The 19,366-nt window shown below is 40.3% G+C and overlaps 1 protein-coding gene across 9 annotated transcripts in view; it reads left to right on the top strand.

Moving 5' to 3' along the window:
- The window catches only part of PLEKHB2 (pleckstrin homology domain containing B2), a 49,253-nt gene that overhangs the window by 13,905 nt on the left and 15,982 nt on the right, over positions 1-19,366 (top strand). For 5 of the 9 annotated variants that reach the window (XM_059877202.1, XM_059877180.1, XM_059877186.1 and 2 more), the window contains 6 exons: positions 1,771-1,815; positions 3,469-3,621; positions 4,940-5,042; positions 10,470-10,562; positions 13,406-13,445; positions 14,656-14,745. In XM_059877202.1, the coding sequence (XP_059733185.1) occupies positions 1,779-1,815; positions 3,469-3,621; positions 4,940-5,042; positions 10,470-10,562; positions 13,406-13,445; positions 14,656-14,745 (516 nt within the window). In that variant the 5' untranslated portion in view covers positions 1,771-1,778. 9 annotated transcript variants of the gene reach the window in all.

Raw genomic sequence — 19,366 nt, forward strand, 5'->3', positions numbered from 1 at the left:
CGGCAGCAGGGCACACCCAGGGTAGGGCTTAGGCAGCTGGACCCCAGAGCCCCACGATTCCAGGCATGTTAGGAGAAGTCACAAGTCCTTGACAGAGCTGAATCTTTGAGTTCTGGGGCTGTTTTATGTCTATTAAACCTAAGTGGAGTTAGACTTAGTAAGGTGGGCAGGATTGTGTTTTTCAGTCGCCAAGTTCTGTCTGACTCTTTGCGACCCCATGGACTGCAGCATTCCAGGCCTCTCTGTCTCTCACCATCTTCTGGAATTTGCCCAAGTTCCTGTCCATTGAATCGGTGATGCCATCCCACTACCTCAGGCTCTGTTGCCCTCTTCTTCTGCCTTCAACCTTTCCCAGCTTCAGGGTCTTTTCCAGTGAGTTGGCTGTTTGCATCAGGTGGCCAAAGTATTGGAGTTTCAGCATCAGTCTTACTTTTAAAAAGATGGGCAGGGTGCTGAGGCTAAAAACTAGAATGTATGTGTGGGGGTTTGTATTGGCCCCGTTAACAAGGTATTAGGTAAATTCCAGATGGCCAGTGAGATAAAATGACTTTGGTCCTTTACCCAGCTGAAAGGAGTAAAGACAGAGAGACCAAAGGACTGTGATTTTGTGATATGATAAGAAACATGAACTTCTAAAACGTTGGCATTTTCTGAGAGATTAGAGATATTAGGAGTTTGTTTTTTTTTTTTTAATCCATAATAAATCCCTTCCAACCATACCTGAGTTTATACTAATGAGATGACTCTTGGTGTGGGGTGCACCTAAGTGACTTCAGGATGGGGCTGGTTGCCAGAGGAACCAAGCTTGTGATGAGAAGGTTAGAACTTTCAGCCCCAGTCCTGGACCTCCAGAGATGGCAGAGAGACTGCCGCTTAATCACCAGTGTCCAGTGATGTAATCATGGCTACCTAATGGAATCTCCTTACTGCTGCTGCTGCTGCTGCTGCTAGTCGCTTTAGTCGTGTCTGACTCTCTGCTACCCCACAGATGGCAGCCCAGCAGGCTCCCCCGTCCCTGGGATTCTTCAGGCAAGAACACTGGAGTGGGTTGCCACCCCCTTCTCCAATGCATGAAAGTGAAAAGTGAAAGGGAAGTCGCTCAGTCATGTCTGACTCTTAGCGACCCCATGGACTGCAGCCTACCAGGCTCCTCTGTCCATGGGATTTTCCAGGCAAGAGTACTGGAGTCGGGTGCCAGGAATCTCCTTAGGAACCCATAAATGACGGAGTTTGAATGGTCACATGGAGATGCTGGGAAGTGGTGCCAGGAGAGGCAATGGAAGCTCTGCTCGCACACTTTGCGCTCTTCGTCTCATCCATTTGGCTGTTCCTGAGTTGAATCCTTTTATAATAAAGAGAAAATTGTAAAGTGTTTTCCTGAGTTCTGTGAACCATAGCAGATTATTGAATCTCAGGAGGGAGTCAGTATATATTTATATGAATTTGTATGTATAAGTAAATCAGTTTATATGTATCAGTCTCCCAATTTATACATCAGAAATACAATAGGCCTAGGACTTTTCTCTAGAGTGGGAGCACTCTTGTGGAACTGAACCTTTAAGCTGTGAGGTCTGATGCTAACTCCACATAGTTAGTGTTGGAATCCACCTGAATCAGTAGACATCCAGTTGGTGTCCTGAGAATTGGAGAATTGGTTACTGGTATGGAAAAACCACACATATTTGGTGTCAGAAGTGAGTAAAAACAGCTCATATGGATCATTCTGTTTTCTGAATATGATTTTGAACCTGCCTATTTTTTTTTCTGTAGGTGAGAAAATGGCATTTGTGAAGAGTGGATGGTTGCTGCGACAGAGTAAGTATAGTTCATGAGTGAGCCCCTTGGTCTGGGTTTAGAGTTGCCTTAGGACTCATCTTTTATTTCTGTGGCTGATACTGCTGACATATATAAACAAATAACAAAGTCTTATTAATGCTGTTGCTCTGGATTTCCTCTTGCAGATTTTTAGATTTCTGTGAACTGTTTTTCTGCACACATGAAGCTTCTTGCTTGCTGCCTTGACAGAAACCAGGGGATAGTAGCCCCTGCTGGTTTTTCTTACTAGCATTCTGTATTATTAATGGCTGACCTGAGGTTCTTAAGTCTACCCAAACTGAGCTGGTATATTACTATGAAGGTACTGCTTACTTTGTAGGAAATAGCTATCTCATCCTAGGAATTGAAAGGTGATGAGATTCTGAAATACTGGTCTTCAATTATAGATTAAGATTTGCTCTGAGGGAGTGCGTTTATCTAAAACCAAATCTTTTTCGTCTCCTAAAGGACTCTGGAGAAGAGACTTAGTTCTTTCCCTGAGAGATTGAGTTCATTTTCTTCGGCTTGTCTCTGTGGGCCTGACAGTCTGGTTTAGGATTCTGAATTTGGGGCTTTTGATGGCAGGTGTGGTGCTTGGCTGGCACTCCTCAGCCTCGTGATCACACCTGTCTGTATTTGGGTGGCTCTCTTCAGTAGTTTTTGCACAGCTCAGGCGCTGCCAATCAAATAGATACTGGATGCCAATTGTTTATCAGTTCGGGCAAATGCTGTGGTTGCCCCTCTCAGCAAGGTGGGTGCTTGATAGTGGTAAGAGCAATTCGGAAGGCCGCTGTGATGAGTATTCTTTTGGGACCTGCAGTGGACATGGGGGATACGGAGAGGCACGTGCAATGGAATTTGTGCACATTGGCCTAGAATCGGGATCTATAGGAACAAAAGATGTAGCTGTTAGGTACAGATATGGTGCAGGGAGGACTTTTAGTTTTCCTTTTTCGTTGACAAGGAAATTAGAGTTTTGTGAAGTTAAATGCCTAGTCCAAGATTACAAATGAAAGGATGCATTCTCTCAAACTGATAGACTGTGATGGATGCATGCTGGATGGGAGCCAGGCCTTGGGAGTGAATGTGTCCAGTATCTGAGCCTGCCTCTGCATAGCCTCAGGCGGGGAGACTCTCCCACACTGTGGGCTGTAAGGGAAGGTGAATGTTAGAGAAAAGTACACATGAAGGCCTTTCAAGAAAAACAGAAAGATATTTTCCAGAAGAGGAAGGTATTACTGTTATTTCTAAATAGAGAGTTTACAGTCCAACATTTTCTAATCAGTCTAGCAGTTAGATACTACTCGGAAGGTTTAGATATACCACATGGAGAGTTAAATGCTAGACATGTTTCATTAGCTCAAAATTTATTCAGCTTTTTTTTCCTTTTATGTTTTGAAACTTCAGTCGGCAGGGTTCTCAGTAGGAATGACATTCTCATCTTGGTGTATGCTGCCTGCATCCCCGGTGCAGCAGGAGTGTTGGTGCAGTCCGGGTCTGCTTTCACTTCCATTTTGATAGACTGCCCTGGGCAGGCGTATGCAGGGATCCTTTTGGGGCAAGAGGAAAGTTTCCTTTGTTTCTGTTGCCTGTGAGTCAGAGGACAAAGTCCTTGCTTTTCCACTCAAAGCCAACATTTCCACTTTTTTTCAGGTACTATTTTGAAGCGCTGGAAGAAGAATTGGTTTGACCTGTGGTCAGATGGTCACCTGATCTATTATGATGCCCAGACTCGGCAGAGCGTAGAAGATAAGGTCCACATGCCAGTGGACTGCATCAACATCCGCATGGGGCGTGAGTGTCGGGGTAAGTGGGTTTGCCGTGTCCAGCTTCTGTCACCTACCGTTCCCCATTCTTGGTGGGAGTGATTCCTCTTTCTTAGCCACTTTGCTTTCATTTACAGATCAAGAAGGGTTTCATGTAGGAAGAGGTAGCCAGATGAAACCAGACACCTGATTAAAACCCGTATGGGTCGGCAGGTTAATTTTCTCCCATCAGTCCACATTTCTGTTCTCTTTCATGAAGAAAGTGGTTGAGAACTAAGGAATCAGAGTGCTGGGAACCCCAAGAAGGATGGAGCTACTCTGGGTGGTTTAGATTTTGTGACTCAGAAACTGGCTTATTGAGAGCAGCTCCAGTCAGTTTCTTAAAATCTGATGTCTTTCCTGGAGTTACCTCTTATATAAATTTTGAAGGAGTAGTTTTTTAATAAGCACAGACTTTTCTGTTTCTAATTAATGGCATATGTGGATTTCTCTGTTTGTTTTATTAACTCTGGAGTACAGAGTCCGCTGTAGTAACCATTGGTGTTATAACATCCTGCCCATATAAGTTCTTGGAACACAAGTTTCTATGGACTAGTTGTTGAAATTCTTACTTGAACCAGGCTCAGATATTATAGGTCTTATACTTCTTGGTACACAGATATACTTTATTTCTTTTTATGAGTTTTTTTGTTTGTTTTAAAAAAATATTTATTTTGGTTGTGTCGAGTCTTAGCTGCCGCACGTGGGATCTTTGTTGCCGGGTATTTTGTTGCAGCGTGCAAACTTCTCTCTAGTTGTGGTGTATGAGCTATAGAGTGTGTGGGCTTAGCAGTTGTGGCGTACAATCTCTGGTTGTGCCACACGGGCTTTTGCTCGGGCTTAGTTGCCCCGTGGCATGTGGGATCTTAGTTCCCTAAGCAGGAATCAAACCCCCATTCCCTGCATTGGAAGACAGATTCTTAACCATGGACCACCAGAGAAGCCCCAGAGATACTTTGAACATCTGATTTTCACTTCTAAAGCAGCGATGTAGTTTGATGCTTCCTGTGAATACAAGCAGTAAGTATTCTAGTAACTGATGCTTTGCCACACTTTTCATTGTGCTTAGTGTTCGGATGTCTGGGCTGTTCTGTGTGTCACCATATGTGGATGCCCTCTTAAAGAGACTTACTTGTTTGTCCTGCAGGAAGTCTAATTAGCACGGGGTAATGATTCATGTGTTTGGTTCTCTAGGGCAGAATAAAGGTGTTTTATAATTACAGTGTTCTGAAGTACTGGTCCTTTGCTTATCTGAGCTATTAAGAAGAAATCCTTGGGGGAAAAAAAGTGGTATTAATATTTCTGTATATTTTTTATAGATATTCAACCACCAGATGGGAAGCCAAAAGACTGTATGCTGCAGATTGTTTGCCGAGATGGAAAAACCATCAGTCTTTGTGCAGAAAGCACAGATGATTGTTTGTAAGTTTTTTCTGATGTGTTTAACTTAACAAGTACTTTCTGTTTTAATTTCCAGTTGCAGGAAGGAAGAAGCATGGGAGTTAAGTTTTCCTTTAGACAGCAGAAAAGTGACTTAGAGGTGTGTGAAAGGAATGTTAACAGTGTCTTAGTCCATATCTGATGCCCTGATGCTGGTTTCTGCCTCTGCAGAGCTGCTCATGCAGTGTCCTGATACAGTGACTGTGGCAGGAAGTATGAGATACAGTCGCTTTGCGTTCTTTCCTCATTACTAGATGTGTACTGGACGATGGGCATGGCTAAGTGGGTTCTGAAACCTTTTGATTTTTTTGACTGTGCTGCCTGGCTTGTGGGATATCAGTTCCCTAACCAGTAATCAGACCTGGGCCCACAGCAGTGAGAATGCAGAATCCTAACCTGTAGACTAGCAAGGAATTACCATTAAATCTTGTTATTTTAATGTAAATATCTTTTTAAATAGCAGTGACATCTGTATTATATAGCCTTTTCCCTCTTTTGATGGTTCTCACTCCCATTTGCTATCTCTGAAGAAAGAGTATAGAAATATAAGAAGGAAAGCCCAACTTGATTAATTCTCATCCCATAACATCCCATACATAGGATTAATGTAGGACGAGAATCTTGAAAACTCTGAATTTTTTTTTTTTCCTGTCCACACTCTACCACTACCATAAGTTAACTCTGGACATTTTAAGAATTCATTAACAGAGATTATAATAATATTCCTGTATATTAAAATATTCATATGTATATGACATTTTTATAAAATCCAGGTGGCCAGTTTGTTAGAGTACCTGACCCTGCATTTTATATATATGCTTATCCTCAATATAGGCATGCTAAAGTTTAGGGTTTATTTTAAATGCCAGATGTAGTTTCTTTTTTACATTCTTATTTATATTAGTGAATCATAAATGTCACTTTCTGGAAGAAGTGTAGCTTTCATACAGACAAATGGAGACATGAACTCATCAAGCCAGTTAGCTACTGTTTTATAAATTGGATCTCTGTGTATTTTTACTAGTCAGTAATTTAAGCTTGTGTACATTGAACACTTCCTTTGAACTGGGCTCTGTGCTGACTGCTTCATATATATTGTTTAATCCTCACTTTATAACATGGGTTGTTGTTGTTCAGTCGCTCAGTTGTGTCTGACTCTGTGACCCCATGGACGGCAGCACACCAGGCCTTCACTGTCACCCAGAGTTTGCTCAGACTCATGTCCATTGAGTCGATGATGCCATCCAACCATCTCATCTGTCATCCCCTTTTACTCCTGCCGTGTCTTTCCCAGCATCAGAGTCTGTTCCAAGGAGTCACCTCTTTGCATCAGGTGGACAAAGTATTGGAGCTTCAGCATCAGTCCTTCCAATGAATATTCCATGATATTGATTTCCTTTAGGATTAACTGGTTTGATCTCCCTGGTGTCTAAGACACTCAAGATTCTTCTCCAACACCACAGTTTGAAGCAACAATTCTTTGGTGCTCAGCCTTCTTTATGGTCCAACACTCATGTCTGTACATGAGTACTGAAAAAACCATACCTTTGACTAGATGGACCTTTGTTGACAAAGTGAGGTCTGTGTTTTTTAGTACGCTGTCTAGATTTGTCATAGCTTTCCTTCCAAAGACCAAGCATCTTTTAATTTCATGGCTGCAGTCACTATCTGCAGTGATTTTGGAGCCCAAGAAAATGAAATCTGATACTGTTTACTTTTTCCCATTTATTTGCCATGAAGTAATGGGACTTACTCCTTGGAAGCAAAGTTATGACCAACCTAGATAGCATATTCAAAAGCAGAGACATTACTTTGCCAACAAAGGTCCTTCTAGTCAAAGTGAAAGTGAAGTCGCTCTGTCATGTCTGACTCTTTGTGACTCCATGGACTGTAGCCTACCATGCTCCTCAGTCCATGGTATTCTCTAGGCAAGAGTACTGGAGTGGGTTGCCATTTCCTTCTCCACCTTCTAGTCAAGGCTATGGTTTTTCCAGTGGTCATGTATGGATGTGAGAGTTGGACTGGGAAGAAGGCTGAGTGCCGAAGAATTGATGCTTTTGAACTGTGGTGTTGGAGAAGACTCTTGAGAGTCCCTTGGACTGCAAGGACATCCAACCAGTCCATCCTAAAGGAGATCAGTCCTGGGTGTTCATTGGAAGGACTGATGCTAAAGCCGAAACTCCAATACTTTGGCCACCTCATGTGAAGAGTTGACTCATTGGAAAAGACCCTGATGCTGGGAGGGATTGGGGGCAGGAGGAGAAGGGGATGACAGAGGATGAGATGGCTGGATGGCATCACCGACTTGATGGACATGAGTTTGAGTGAACTCCGGGAGTTGCTGATGGAGAGGGAGGCCTGACGTGCTGCGATTCATGGGGTCGCAAAGAGTCAGACTCGACTGAGCGACTGAACTGAACTGAACAGAATGGGACTGGATGCCATGATCTTAGTTTTTTGAATATTGAGTTTTAAGCCAGCTTTTTCACTGTCCTCTTTCACACTTAACAAGAGACTCAGACAGGGGCTCTATGTCAACTTAGAGGGGTGGGATGGGGAGAGAGATGGGAGGGAGTTTCAAAACAGAGGGGACATAGGTATACCAATGGCTGATTCATTTTGAGGTTTGACTGAAAACAACAAAATTCTGTAAAGCAATTATCCTTCAATAAAAAATTAATTTAAAAAAATTCAAGAGGCTCTTTAGTTCTTCTTCACTTTTTGCCATTATAGCGGTATCATTTGCATATCTGAGGTTGTTGATATTTCTCCCAGCAACCTTAATTCCAGCTTGGGGTTCATCCAGACCGGCATTTTGCATGATGTACTCTGTATACAAGTTAAATAAGCAGGGTAACAAAATACAGCCTTCCCATACTTCTTTCCCAATTTTGAACCAGTCCGTTGTTCCATGTCTGATTCTAATTGTTGCTTCTTGACTTGCATACAGGTTTCTCAGTAGACAGAAAAGGTGGCCTGGTAGTCCCATCACTTTAAGAATTTCCCAGGGTTTGTTGTGATCCACACAGTCAAAAACTTTAGTGTAGTCAATGAAGCAGAAGTAGATGTTTTTCTGGAATTCCCTTGCTTTTTCTGTGAACCAACAGATATTGGCAATTTGATCTCTGGTTCCTCTGCCTTTTCTTAATCTAGGTTGTACATCTGGAAATTCTGGGTTTACATACTGTTGAAGCATACTTTGAAGGATTTTTGAGCATTACCTTGCTAGCATGTGAAATGAGCACAATTGTTTGGTAGTTTGAACATTCTTTGGCATTACCTTTCTTTGGGATTGAAATGAAAACTGACATTTTTCGAGTCCTGTGGCCACTGCTGAGTTATCCCGATTTGCTGACATATTGAGTGCAGCCCTTTAACAGCATCATCTTTTAGGATTTTAAATAGCTCAACTGGAATTCCATACCTCTTCTAGCTTTTGTTCATAGTAATGCTTCCTAAGGCCCACTTGACCTCACACTCCAGGATGTCTGGCTCTAGGTGAGTAACCACACTATCGTGATTATCTGGGTCAGTAAGGCCTTTCTTGTACAGTTCTTCTGTGTATTCTTGCCACCTTTTCTTACTATCGTCTGCTTCTGTTAGGTCCATACTGTTTCTGTACTTTATTGTGCCCATCTTGGCATGAAATGTTCCCTTGGTATCTCTAATTTTCTTGAAGAGATCTCTGGTCTTTCCCATTCTATTGATTTTCCTCTATTTCTTTGCATTGGTCACTTAAGAAGGCTTTCTTATCTCTCCTTGTTATTCTCTGGAACTCTGCATTAAGTTGGGTATATATCTTTCACTTTTTCCTTTTCCTTGTCTTCTTTTCTCAGCTATTTGCAAGGCTTCTTGGAACAACCACTTTTTCTTCTTGCATTTCTTTTCCTGTGGAATAGTTTTGGCCACTGTCTCCTGTGCGGTACTGTGAACCTCCATCCATAGTTTTTCACGCACCCTGTCTACCAGATCTAATCCCTTGAATCTATTCATCACCTCTACTGTATAATCATAAGTGGTTTGATTTAGGTCATACCTGAGTGGAAGAAAATAGTTTTCCCCACTTTCTTCAATTTAAGCCTGAAGTTTGCAATAAGGAGCTCATGATCTGAGCCACAGTCAGCTCCCGGTCTTGTTTTTGCTGACTATATAGAGCTTCTCATTCTTTGACTCTAAAGATTTCAATCAGTCTCATTTCGGTGTTGACCATCTGGTGATGTCCATGTGTAGAATCATCTCTTGTGTTTTTGGAAGAAGGTGTTTGTCTTTATAGCCCTTTGTTCTTAACTGCTCTACTCTACTGTATGCTGAGATGTCATGTGTGGACTGTTCCTTTAAGTAATAGTGGGAAAAAACATCTAGAACTAAAATTTTAGAATAGTTTAATAACGAAACATAGAGGAGGGAGAAGAGTTGTCATAGAGGAGGGAGAAGAGTTCAAAATACACTGAAAGACTTGCCTTGTTTAGCTTTGAAGAGCTAGGTGAGTCAGAGAAGGCTGTTTCTTAACCTGTATGGGAAAATAGAGGTTTATTTATGTGTTGATTTTAAGCATTAGTTCTTCAGCACTCAACCTTCTTTATGGTAATTCACATCCATACATGACTACTGGAAAAACCATAGCTTTGACTAGATGGACCCTTTGTCAGCTAAATGATGTCCTATCTGCTTTTTAGTATGCTGTCTAGGTTTGTCATTGCTTTTCTTCCAAGGAGCAAGTGTTTTTTAATTTCGTGGGTGCAGTCACCATCCATAGTGATTTTGAAGCCCAAGAAAATAAAGTCTGTCACTGTTTCCATTTCTCCCCCATCTATTTGCCATGAAGTGATGGGACTGGAAACCATGAGCTTATTAGTTTTTTGAATGCTGAATTTTAAAAAAATTAAATTTATTTTAATTGAAGGATACTTGTTTTACAATATTGTGTTGTTTTCTGCCAATTATCAACATGAATCAAGCATAGGTATACTTATGTCCCCTGCCTGTTGAACCCCCCTTCCACCTCCCTTCCCATTCCACCCCTCTAGGTTGTTACAGAACCCTGTTTTTAACCTTCACCAAGAAGCTCTGTAGTTCCTCTTCACTTTCTGGCATTAGGTTGGTATCAGCTGCATATCTGAAGTTGTTGGTATTTCTCCCAGCAATCTTTTTTTTTTTTTAAGATTTATTTATTTGTGGCTGTTCGGGTCTTTGTTGCCGCTCTGGGGCTTTCTCTAGTTGTGGAGAGTGCAGGTTACTGTCTAGCTGTGGTGCACAGGCTTCTCACCACAGTGGCTTCTCCTGTCGTGAAGCATGTGTTCTAGAGTGTTGGCTCAGTCACGTGGCACATGGACTTAGTCGCTCCATCCGTGGCATGTGGGATCTTCCTGGAGCAGGGATTGAACCCATATTCCCTGTATTGGCAGACAGATTGTCAACCACCGGACCACCAGGGCCGCCCTCTCCCAGCAATCTTTGGATTCATCCACACCAGCGTTTTGCACGATGTACTCTGCGTATGAGGTAAACAAGCACGGTGACAACATACAGCCTTGACGTACTCCATTCCCAATTTTAAACCAGTCCATTGTTCCATGTCCAGTTCTAACTGTTGCTTCTTGGTCTGGCTGTAGGTTTCTCAGGAGACAGATAAGGTGGCCTAGTAGTCCCCTCTCTTTAAGAATTTTCCACAGTTTGCTGTGATTGACACAAAGGTTTTAGTGTAGTCAGTGAAGCAAAAGTAGATGTTTTTCTGCAATTCCTTTGCTTTTTATGATCCAGTGGATATTGGCAGTTTGATCACTGATTCCTCTGCCTTTTCTAAATCCAGCTTGTACATCTGGAAGTTCTCAGTTCATATACTGTTGAAGCCTAGCCTGAAATATTTAGAGCATTATCTTGCTAGCATGTGAAATGAGTGCAATTGTATGGCTACCTTAGAATGGCTGTTACCAAAAAGATAAAACATAAGTTGTTGGGTGAGGATGTAGAGAAAAGGGAATCCTGTGCACTTTTGGTGGGAATGTAAATTTATGAAGCCACTATGGAAAACAGTATGGAGGTTCCTCAAAAAAACAAAAATAGAAGTAAGATATGATTCTGAAATGCCACTTTTCAACATATATTTGAAGGGGATTAAATGGTTGTGTTGATGAGATAGCTGCAACCTTGTGTTTCTTGCATTATTTATAGTAGCCAACACATGGAAGCAACTTAAGTGTCTGAAGAATGAATGAATTGATAAATAAAATGATACACACACACACAGACTTGCACATGTGTGGGCAATGGACTGTTAATCAACTATAGAAAAAGAAACCCTGCTTTCACAACAATATAAATGGATCCTGAGGGCCTTATGCTAAGTGAAGTAAGTCAGACAGAGAAAGAAAAATGACTGTATTTCTCACTTATGTGAAGAATCTAAAAAAGCTGGACATGACTGAACAATTAACACTTTCATTTTCATAGAAGTGGAGAGTAGAATTCTGTTTACCAGTGGTTGAGGGAAATGGTGAGATGTTGGACAAAGGGTATAAGCTTCCAGCTGTAAGATGAGTAAGTTCTCGGCATCTCTTGTACAGCAGTGATTATAATTAATAGTTCTGTTTCATATACTTGAAAGTTAAGGGAGTAGATCTTAAATGTTATCACCAAAGAAGTAAAAAATTAATCAGGTGTGTAGGGGTAGAGGTCCCTTATTGCAGCAATCAATTTATATTATATGTGATTCTGATCATCATATTGTACACCTTAAACTTAATTTATTATATATCAGCTTCTCAAATACCAGCATTATTTTTAAGTGCAAAATATTGCTGACCTTCTGTATCTCATATGTGGAACTTTATGTAGCCATTTAAAAAATCAAATATTAATAGATCTGTGTCTGTAACATGACCTGATAAAGTATAGGTTTAGTGCAGTTAATTAAGCATGGTGCATTTTATATTTATTTAAAAGTGAAGAACTTCCCTGGTGGTCCAGTAGTTAAGACTCAATGCCTCCACTACATGGAGCATGTTAATCCCTGGTCAGGGAACTAAGATCCCATATACCTGCAGCTCAGCCAAAAATTAAAAAAAAAAGGAAAAACTATAATATAGATTATAGTTCAAATATTACATATGTATCAATACTGTAGATTTTTTTCTTTACATATTATATATTCCTAGTGCATGTCTCAAGTGAGTTGACTGAGTGAGTCATGAGGTAAGGGCTAAGTTCATTTGCTCAGTCGTGTCTGACTCTTGCGACCCCATGGACTGTAGCACACTAGGCTTCCCTGTCTGTCACCAACTCTCAGAGCCTATTCAAACTTATGTCCATTGAGTCAGTGATGCCATCCAACCATCTCATCCTCTGTTGTCCCCTTCTCCTCCTGCCCTCAATCTTTCCCAGCATCAGGGTCTTTTTATATTAGTCAGTTCTTTGCATCAGGTGGCCAGGAGTTTCAGTTTCAGCATTGGTCCCTCCAATGAATATGCAGGACTGATTTCCTTTAGGATGGACTGGTTGGATCTCCTTGCAGTCCACGGGACTCTCAAAGAGTCTTCTCCAACACCACAGTTGAAAAGCATCAACTCTTTGGTGCTCAGCTTTCTTTATAGTCCAACTCTCACGTCCATACATGACTACTGGAAAAACCATAGCTTTGACCGGATGGACCTTTGTTGGCAAAGTAATGTCTCTGCTTTTTAATATGCTGTCTAGGTTTGTTATAGCTTTTCTTCTAAGGAGCAAGTGTCTTTTAATTTCATGGCTACAGTCAGCATCTGTGGTGATTTTGGACCCCCCAAAATAAAGTCTGTCACGGTTTCCATTGTTTTCCTATCTATTTGCCATGAAGAGATGGGACCAGATGTCATGATTTTAGTGTTCTGAATGTTAAGCTTTAAGCCAACTTTTTCACTCTCCTCTTTCACTTTCATCAAGAGGCTCTAGTTCTTCTTCACTTTCTTCCAAAAGAGTGGTATCATCTGTGTATCTGAGGTTATTGATATTTCTCCTGGCAGTCTTGATTCCAGCTTGTGCCTCATCTAGCCCAGCCTTTCACATGATGTACTCTGCATATAAGTTAAATAAGCAGGGTGACAGTATACAGCCTTGACATATTCCTTTCCCGATTTGGAACCAGTCTATTGTTCCATGTCCAGTTCTAACTATTGCTTCTTGACCTGCATACAGATTTCTCAGGAGGCAGGTAAGGTGGCCGAGAACCCCACGAACAGTATGAAAAGAGCTAAAAGTCTGTTATTAAAACAAGGTTTTTAAAAAGTTCTGATGCCACTGCAGGTTTTGAGAACCATTGAGATGGATGTTGGATTGCCTCAAATAAAGTACCTCTTTCTTTTTCTTTTCTTTAGGGCCTGGAAGTTTACACTCCAGGATTCCAGGACAAACACAGTAAGTTGCTAATGGCAGTCACTTACAATGTTTTCTCATAGTCTTGCTGTAAAAAAATGGGAGAGTAGGAGGGTAAGAAGGAAAATGGCAATGTTTTTTGCCACTCGGCCCTGGATGAGCAAGCAGAGATAGACAGGCCGAGTTTCACTGACAGCTGGATTTTGGAAAACATTTTAGCAGGAGCCAGTCTAACACAGGCACATTAATCCCAGTGTTATTTTTTAGAAATGTCTGTATCTCACAAAGATTTACAGCACTTTGAATTCTGCTGTGGTTTGCAGAGAAGGCACAAAAGGGATTAAGGGCCCTTTCCATGTATAGCATCTCAGCCTGTGAAATAGACATTTTTGAATCTTGTACTTGTCTCTAGTTTCTTTTGACTTTAGGAGGTAACTGAGACAGTAAACCCCATTTGTAGAGGCTAGTGGTACCATCTTTGTGTCTGTCAGGGAGTAAAAGGCAGTTCCCTATTGTCAACATTTTCTTTCATTCTTCAGATAGGATTTTATTTTTTCCTTTATTTCTCTAGGAGGAAAAGAAACAGATAGATGGAGCTTTTAAAATGAATTGTACAGGTGGGAAAAGAAAGTAAAAAGACTTAATATTCAAATGCTATTTTTTACTAGTTTTTTTAGCTCAGGACTATTCTTCCTCCTAAGCGTACTCTAAAACTCCCATTACCTTTTCTTTGATGAAAATTCTCTACTCAAATGAAGTTATTTAATATTGATGATTCATATAGTTAAGGACAAGAGCCAAGGTGATTCTCTATGTGTATTTTTTTTAAAGGAGCACATGTATTTTTGTTTTCCACTGAGGGGTAATTTAATGAAAGATTTAAAAAGTTTTTAATGTAGAAACCAGATTGTGAGTGCAGGACATATCCCTGCCTGCTACATTTCAGACTGTAGGATTTTTATTTGTGAACAAAAGTCTTGTTGAGAGTGGTATAACATCTTTTAAAGGGCCTGGGTAACACTGGAGGCTCTGTGGCTTTCTTGGGCTGTGAGAACTCTTTTACCCTCTACTGGTGACTGAGGAGGACCAACTCCTCTTTAATTCAAAGGACACTAAATGCAGGGTGGGGGGCAAGGAGAAGGTCATCTTGCTAGTCATTGCTTCCCAGAAAGTTGTTATATTTGCCTTTCAAAGATTAAACTTTTTGGCCTTTAATTTTTTTTTTTTCCCCCACAATTTCTCTCCTCTCAAGGCTTATGTTGGCTCAGAAGTCATGTATGATGAGACAGCTGTGGCTTCCTCCCCACCTCCTTACACAGCGTATGCTGCACCGACCCCTGAGGTAGGGAGCAGATCTTCACTTTACAGAATCCAACTGAGGGAAACTTGGGGTCTCTGTGCTACCATCCTTTTAACTAAAAGAAAACTTTGAGCCAAACAGTATTAGAGAAATTAGAAATGTACTTGAAACCCTTTCCTTCTTTAAAATTTTTTCTCTCTTAAACAGATTATCTATTGTCTTTTGCTTTCATAAAGCACCTGCTTTATATAATTTTCATGTTCATATTTTCAAGATAGACCCAAAAATGAATCATGGTATTAATAATATGATTCTGATGATCTAAGTTTATACTTAATTTTTTTACTTGAATACTCTTTATAATCAGAAAAAAATGCTTTTTTAATTTGAAGAAACAAAACCAGAACCTGAAAGTCACACGCCAAACCCCTCTGGGTGCGCCCTAATTAGAGGGCCAGGGGTTCAGTGCTGCATATGGAAGCCTCTGTTGCGGGAGGCACTTCTGCCTTTTTTTTTTTTTTTTTCTTTTTTCACTTTTAAATAATTGTAGACTTACAAGAAATTGCAAAGAAAAATCTCATGTACTCTTTACCCTGTTCCCTAGCTGTTACATGGTAAATGAAATCAAAAACAGAAGTTTGAAATTGGTGTAGTGTTTATATCTGGTTCTGTCATTTTATCATGCATGTAGATATGTGTATCTACTACCTCAATCAAGATGTAAAACTGTTTATAATATCCTCTTCCTACTACACCCTCTTACAGTCACACCCTCCTTCCCCTTCCCTAACTGCTGTCAATTACTGATTTGTTGGCCATCTATATACTTGTGTCATTTCCACAGTGTGTGTAAACAGAATCATACAGCTTGTGATCTTTTGAGTTTGATGTTTTTACTCAGCACAGTGCCCTTGTTGCATTGTTAAATCGCAACATTCAAATTGTTGCGTGTGTCGGTGGTCTGTTCCTTTTTATTGCTGAATGGTATGCCATGATAGGAGTGTACCACATTTTGTATTGAGAGACATTTACCTGTTGGGGGACATTTTGGTGGTTCTAGATTCTGGCTGTTACCAGTAAACCTACTGTGAACCCTCACGTACAGGTTGTTGTGTGGACATAAAGTTTTATTTCTCTGGAATAAATGCCCAAAAATGCAGTTGCTAAGTTGAATATATTAAAGTATATGATTAGTTTTTTAAAAAACTGGCAAACTACTTTCCAGAATTTTTTTTACCATTTCACTTTTCCATCATTAGGGTGTGAATGATTCATTTTCTCTGTATCCCACCAGCTTTTGGTATTGTGACTTTTTTATTTTAACTGTTCAGTAGGTGTGTAGTGATATTTCATTGTGATCTTAATTGCATTTCCCTAGTAGCTTGTGATGCTGAACATCTTTTTGTGCTTATTTGCCATCTGTGTATGCTGTTCAAGTAAGCTGTGTTTTCTTGTCTTTTGCTCATTTTCTAATTGTTTTAATTTTTTTATTGTTGAGTTTTGAGAGTTCTTATGTATATGTTTGAGATAGGAATAATCCTTTGTCAGATCTGTGATCTGTAACGTATCTTTTTATTCTCTTGACAGTGCCTTTCACAGTTTTTTATACAGTCTAATTTATGGTCTTTCCTTGTGTGGATCGTGTTTGTTGTCACGTTTAACACTTCACCTAGACCACGTTTCCCAAGGTTTTCTCCTATGTTACCTTCCGGTAGTTCGTAGTCCTGGTGTTTACATACAAGTCATTTCCATTAGCAGTTCATTTTTTAAATTTATGTGTTTGTTTACTTATTTATATTTATTTTTGGCTGTGCTGGGCCTTCATTGCTGTGCGTGTGCTTTTCTCTGTGGCAGCGAAGGCTGCTCTCCAGTTGCAGTGCGTGGGCTTCTCATTGTGGTGGCTTCTCTTGTTGTGGAGCCTGGGCTCTAGGGCACGCTGGCTTCAGTAGTTGGAGCACGTGGGCTCAGTAGTGGCAGCTCCCAGGCTCTGGCATGCACACACACATAGCAGGCACGCAAGTAAAGCTTGTGCTTACGTGCTCAGTCATGTCCGACTCTTCTGCAACCCATGGACTGTAGCCCTCCAGGCTCCTCTGTCCATGGGAATTCCCAGGCAAGAATACTGGAGTGGATGGCCATTTCCTTCTCCAGGGGATCTTCCTGACCCAGGGATCGAACCTGTGTTTCCTGTGTCTCCTGCATTGCAGGTGGATTCTTTACAGCTCAGTAGTTGTGGTGCATGGGCTTAGTCTTTTTTCTTTCAATGTACATATTACATGGAAGCGTGTTTCTTATAGACAGCATGTAGTTTCTTATAGGCAACATGTAGTTCAATCATGCCCTCACCCCCTCATCTGACAAATTTCTAACTTGAAGTTGGTATATTTAAGACATTTACGTTTTTATTGTGTAAGTTTAAGGTGTACCGTGTTACTTTGAGACCTTTCTATAGTGTAAATGAGTGCCATTATGGCAATATTTATTACTTTACATAATTACAATATAATATTATGGATCTCAAAGCTTATATAATACTTGTTTCAAGTTTGTATTAAAACACATCAGTCATCCTTTCCTGTAGATCATTTACATATAATGTGATTTTGATACATTAAGCATGCTGTTTTAGTGTTTGTGTTTTTGGCTCTATTTTTCATGTCTCTGTTCTTTGTCTTAAGCCTTTTGTGGATTATTGGAACATGTCTTATTTTATTTTACTTATTTTTATTTTTTTGGGCTGTACCACATGGCTTGTGGGACCTTATTTCCTGGACCAGGGATGTAACCTGGGCCCTTAGCAGTCAAAGCATGGAGTCCTAACCACTGGATCACCAGGGAATTCCCATAGAACATGTTTTAGAATTACATTTTGATTTATCTGTAATGTTTTGAGTATCTCTTTGTATTGCTATTAATATTTTAGTGGTTGTTCTAGTTATTATGCATATATACATGTTTTTCAGTCAAATGATCGCATTTTATCAAGTGCAGTGAAGTGTCAAACCATTGCCTCTATGATTGTATGTATTTATTTATTGTTGGCTGTGCTGGGTCTTCGTTGCTGCACAGGCTTTTCTCTAGTTGTGGCAAGTGGGGGCTGCTCTGTAGTTGTGATGTGCAGGCTTCTCATTGCAGTGGCTTCTGTTGTTGTGGAGCAGTAGCTCTAGGGTGTGGGGGCATCTTGAGCTGCAGCACACGGGCTCAGTAATTGAGGCTCCTGGGCTCTAGAGCACAGGCTCAGGAGTTGCGGTGCATAGGCTTAGTTGCTCTGTGGCGCGTGGGACCTTCCCACATCAGGTATTGAACCTGTCTCTTCTGCACTGGCAGATGGATTCTTTACCGCTGAGCCACCAAGGAAGCCCAAACCATTACCTCTAAATTCCGTTTTTCTCTCTCGTTTGGTATCATTGTTTTACGTATTTCTTTTACATGTATTGAGAATTTGATGGTGTATAAAAAAATATGGCTGTCAAACTTAGAAAAATCAGTATGTGGTTTTATTATATTTACATGTATTCTGGTGTGACCATACTTTCTTACCTCCTGATGTTTCCGGATTTCTTTTTTTATTATTTACTGTTTAGTGAACTTCCTCTTGTCATTTTCTTAGGACAGATCTGCTAGCAACACATTTTCCATTTTCCTTCTTTTGAGAATGTCTCAATTTCATCTTTTTCTCTGAAGAATGTTTTCACTAGTACAGAATTCTGAGTTGACATTTCTTTCAGCATTGGGGAAATGAGTGCTTTTTCCTTTGGTCCTCCTGATTTCTGATGAGACATTTGCTATCATTCGAATTTTCTTCCCCCTTAAAGGCAGTGCATAGTTTCTGGCTGCTCTCTTTGTCTTTGGTTTTCAGAGGTTTGCCTGTGAAGTGTACATTTGGGGTTAGTCTTATTGGTGTTCATTCATTTTCACACAGGTTTATGTTTCTTGCTAAATTTGGGAAATTTTAAGCTATTATTTCTGGAATTTTTTTTTAGCCCCACCCTCTTTCTCTTCTAAAACTAATGACACAGATATTAGATGTTCCACATGTTTAAAAGTTTTTGATCTTTTTTTTTTCTTTAACCTGTTTTTTCTTTGTTCTAACTGGGTAATTTCTACTCTTTATATTCATGTTCATTGCTTACTCATCATCTCTGTTGTTGAGTCTCTTCATTGAACAATTTATTATTTTTTTATTTCCAAAATTTTTGTTTGGTTATTCTTGATCTATATCTTTATATAGTTTTTACAGAGATTTTTCTGGTTTTATGAAGACCCTGTTTTTGTTTTAAATGTATCTCAAATGTGTTCTTACTTATTGAAATATTTTAATGACGCATGCTTGCTCAGTCTCTCAGTCATGTCTGACTCTTTGTGACCCCATGGATGATAGCCTGCCAGGCTTCTCTGTCCATGGAGTTTTCCAGGCAAGAATATTGGAGTGGGTAGCTATTTTCTTTTCCAGGGGTCTTCCTGACTCAGAGATTGAACCCTCACGCATCTCCTGCAATGGTGGGCAGATTCTTTACCACTGTGTCACCTGTGGTAAGGTCATTACCACCTGTCTGTAATTTCTCTTAATGGTAGCTGCTTTAAAGTCCTTCCTAGGTAATTCCAACATCTTTGTTACCTTGGTGTTCGTCTCTTTTGTCTTTTCTCATTTCAATTTGAGATC

The sequence above is a fragment of the Bos taurus genome, chromosome 2, assembly GCF_002263795.3.
Source record: "Bos taurus isolate L1 Dominette 01449 registration number 42190680 breed Hereford chromosome 2, ARS-UCD2.0, whole genome shotgun sequence".
NCBI classification, from domain to species: domain Eukaryota; kingdom Metazoa; phylum Chordata; class Mammalia; order Artiodactyla; family Bovidae; genus Bos; species Bos taurus.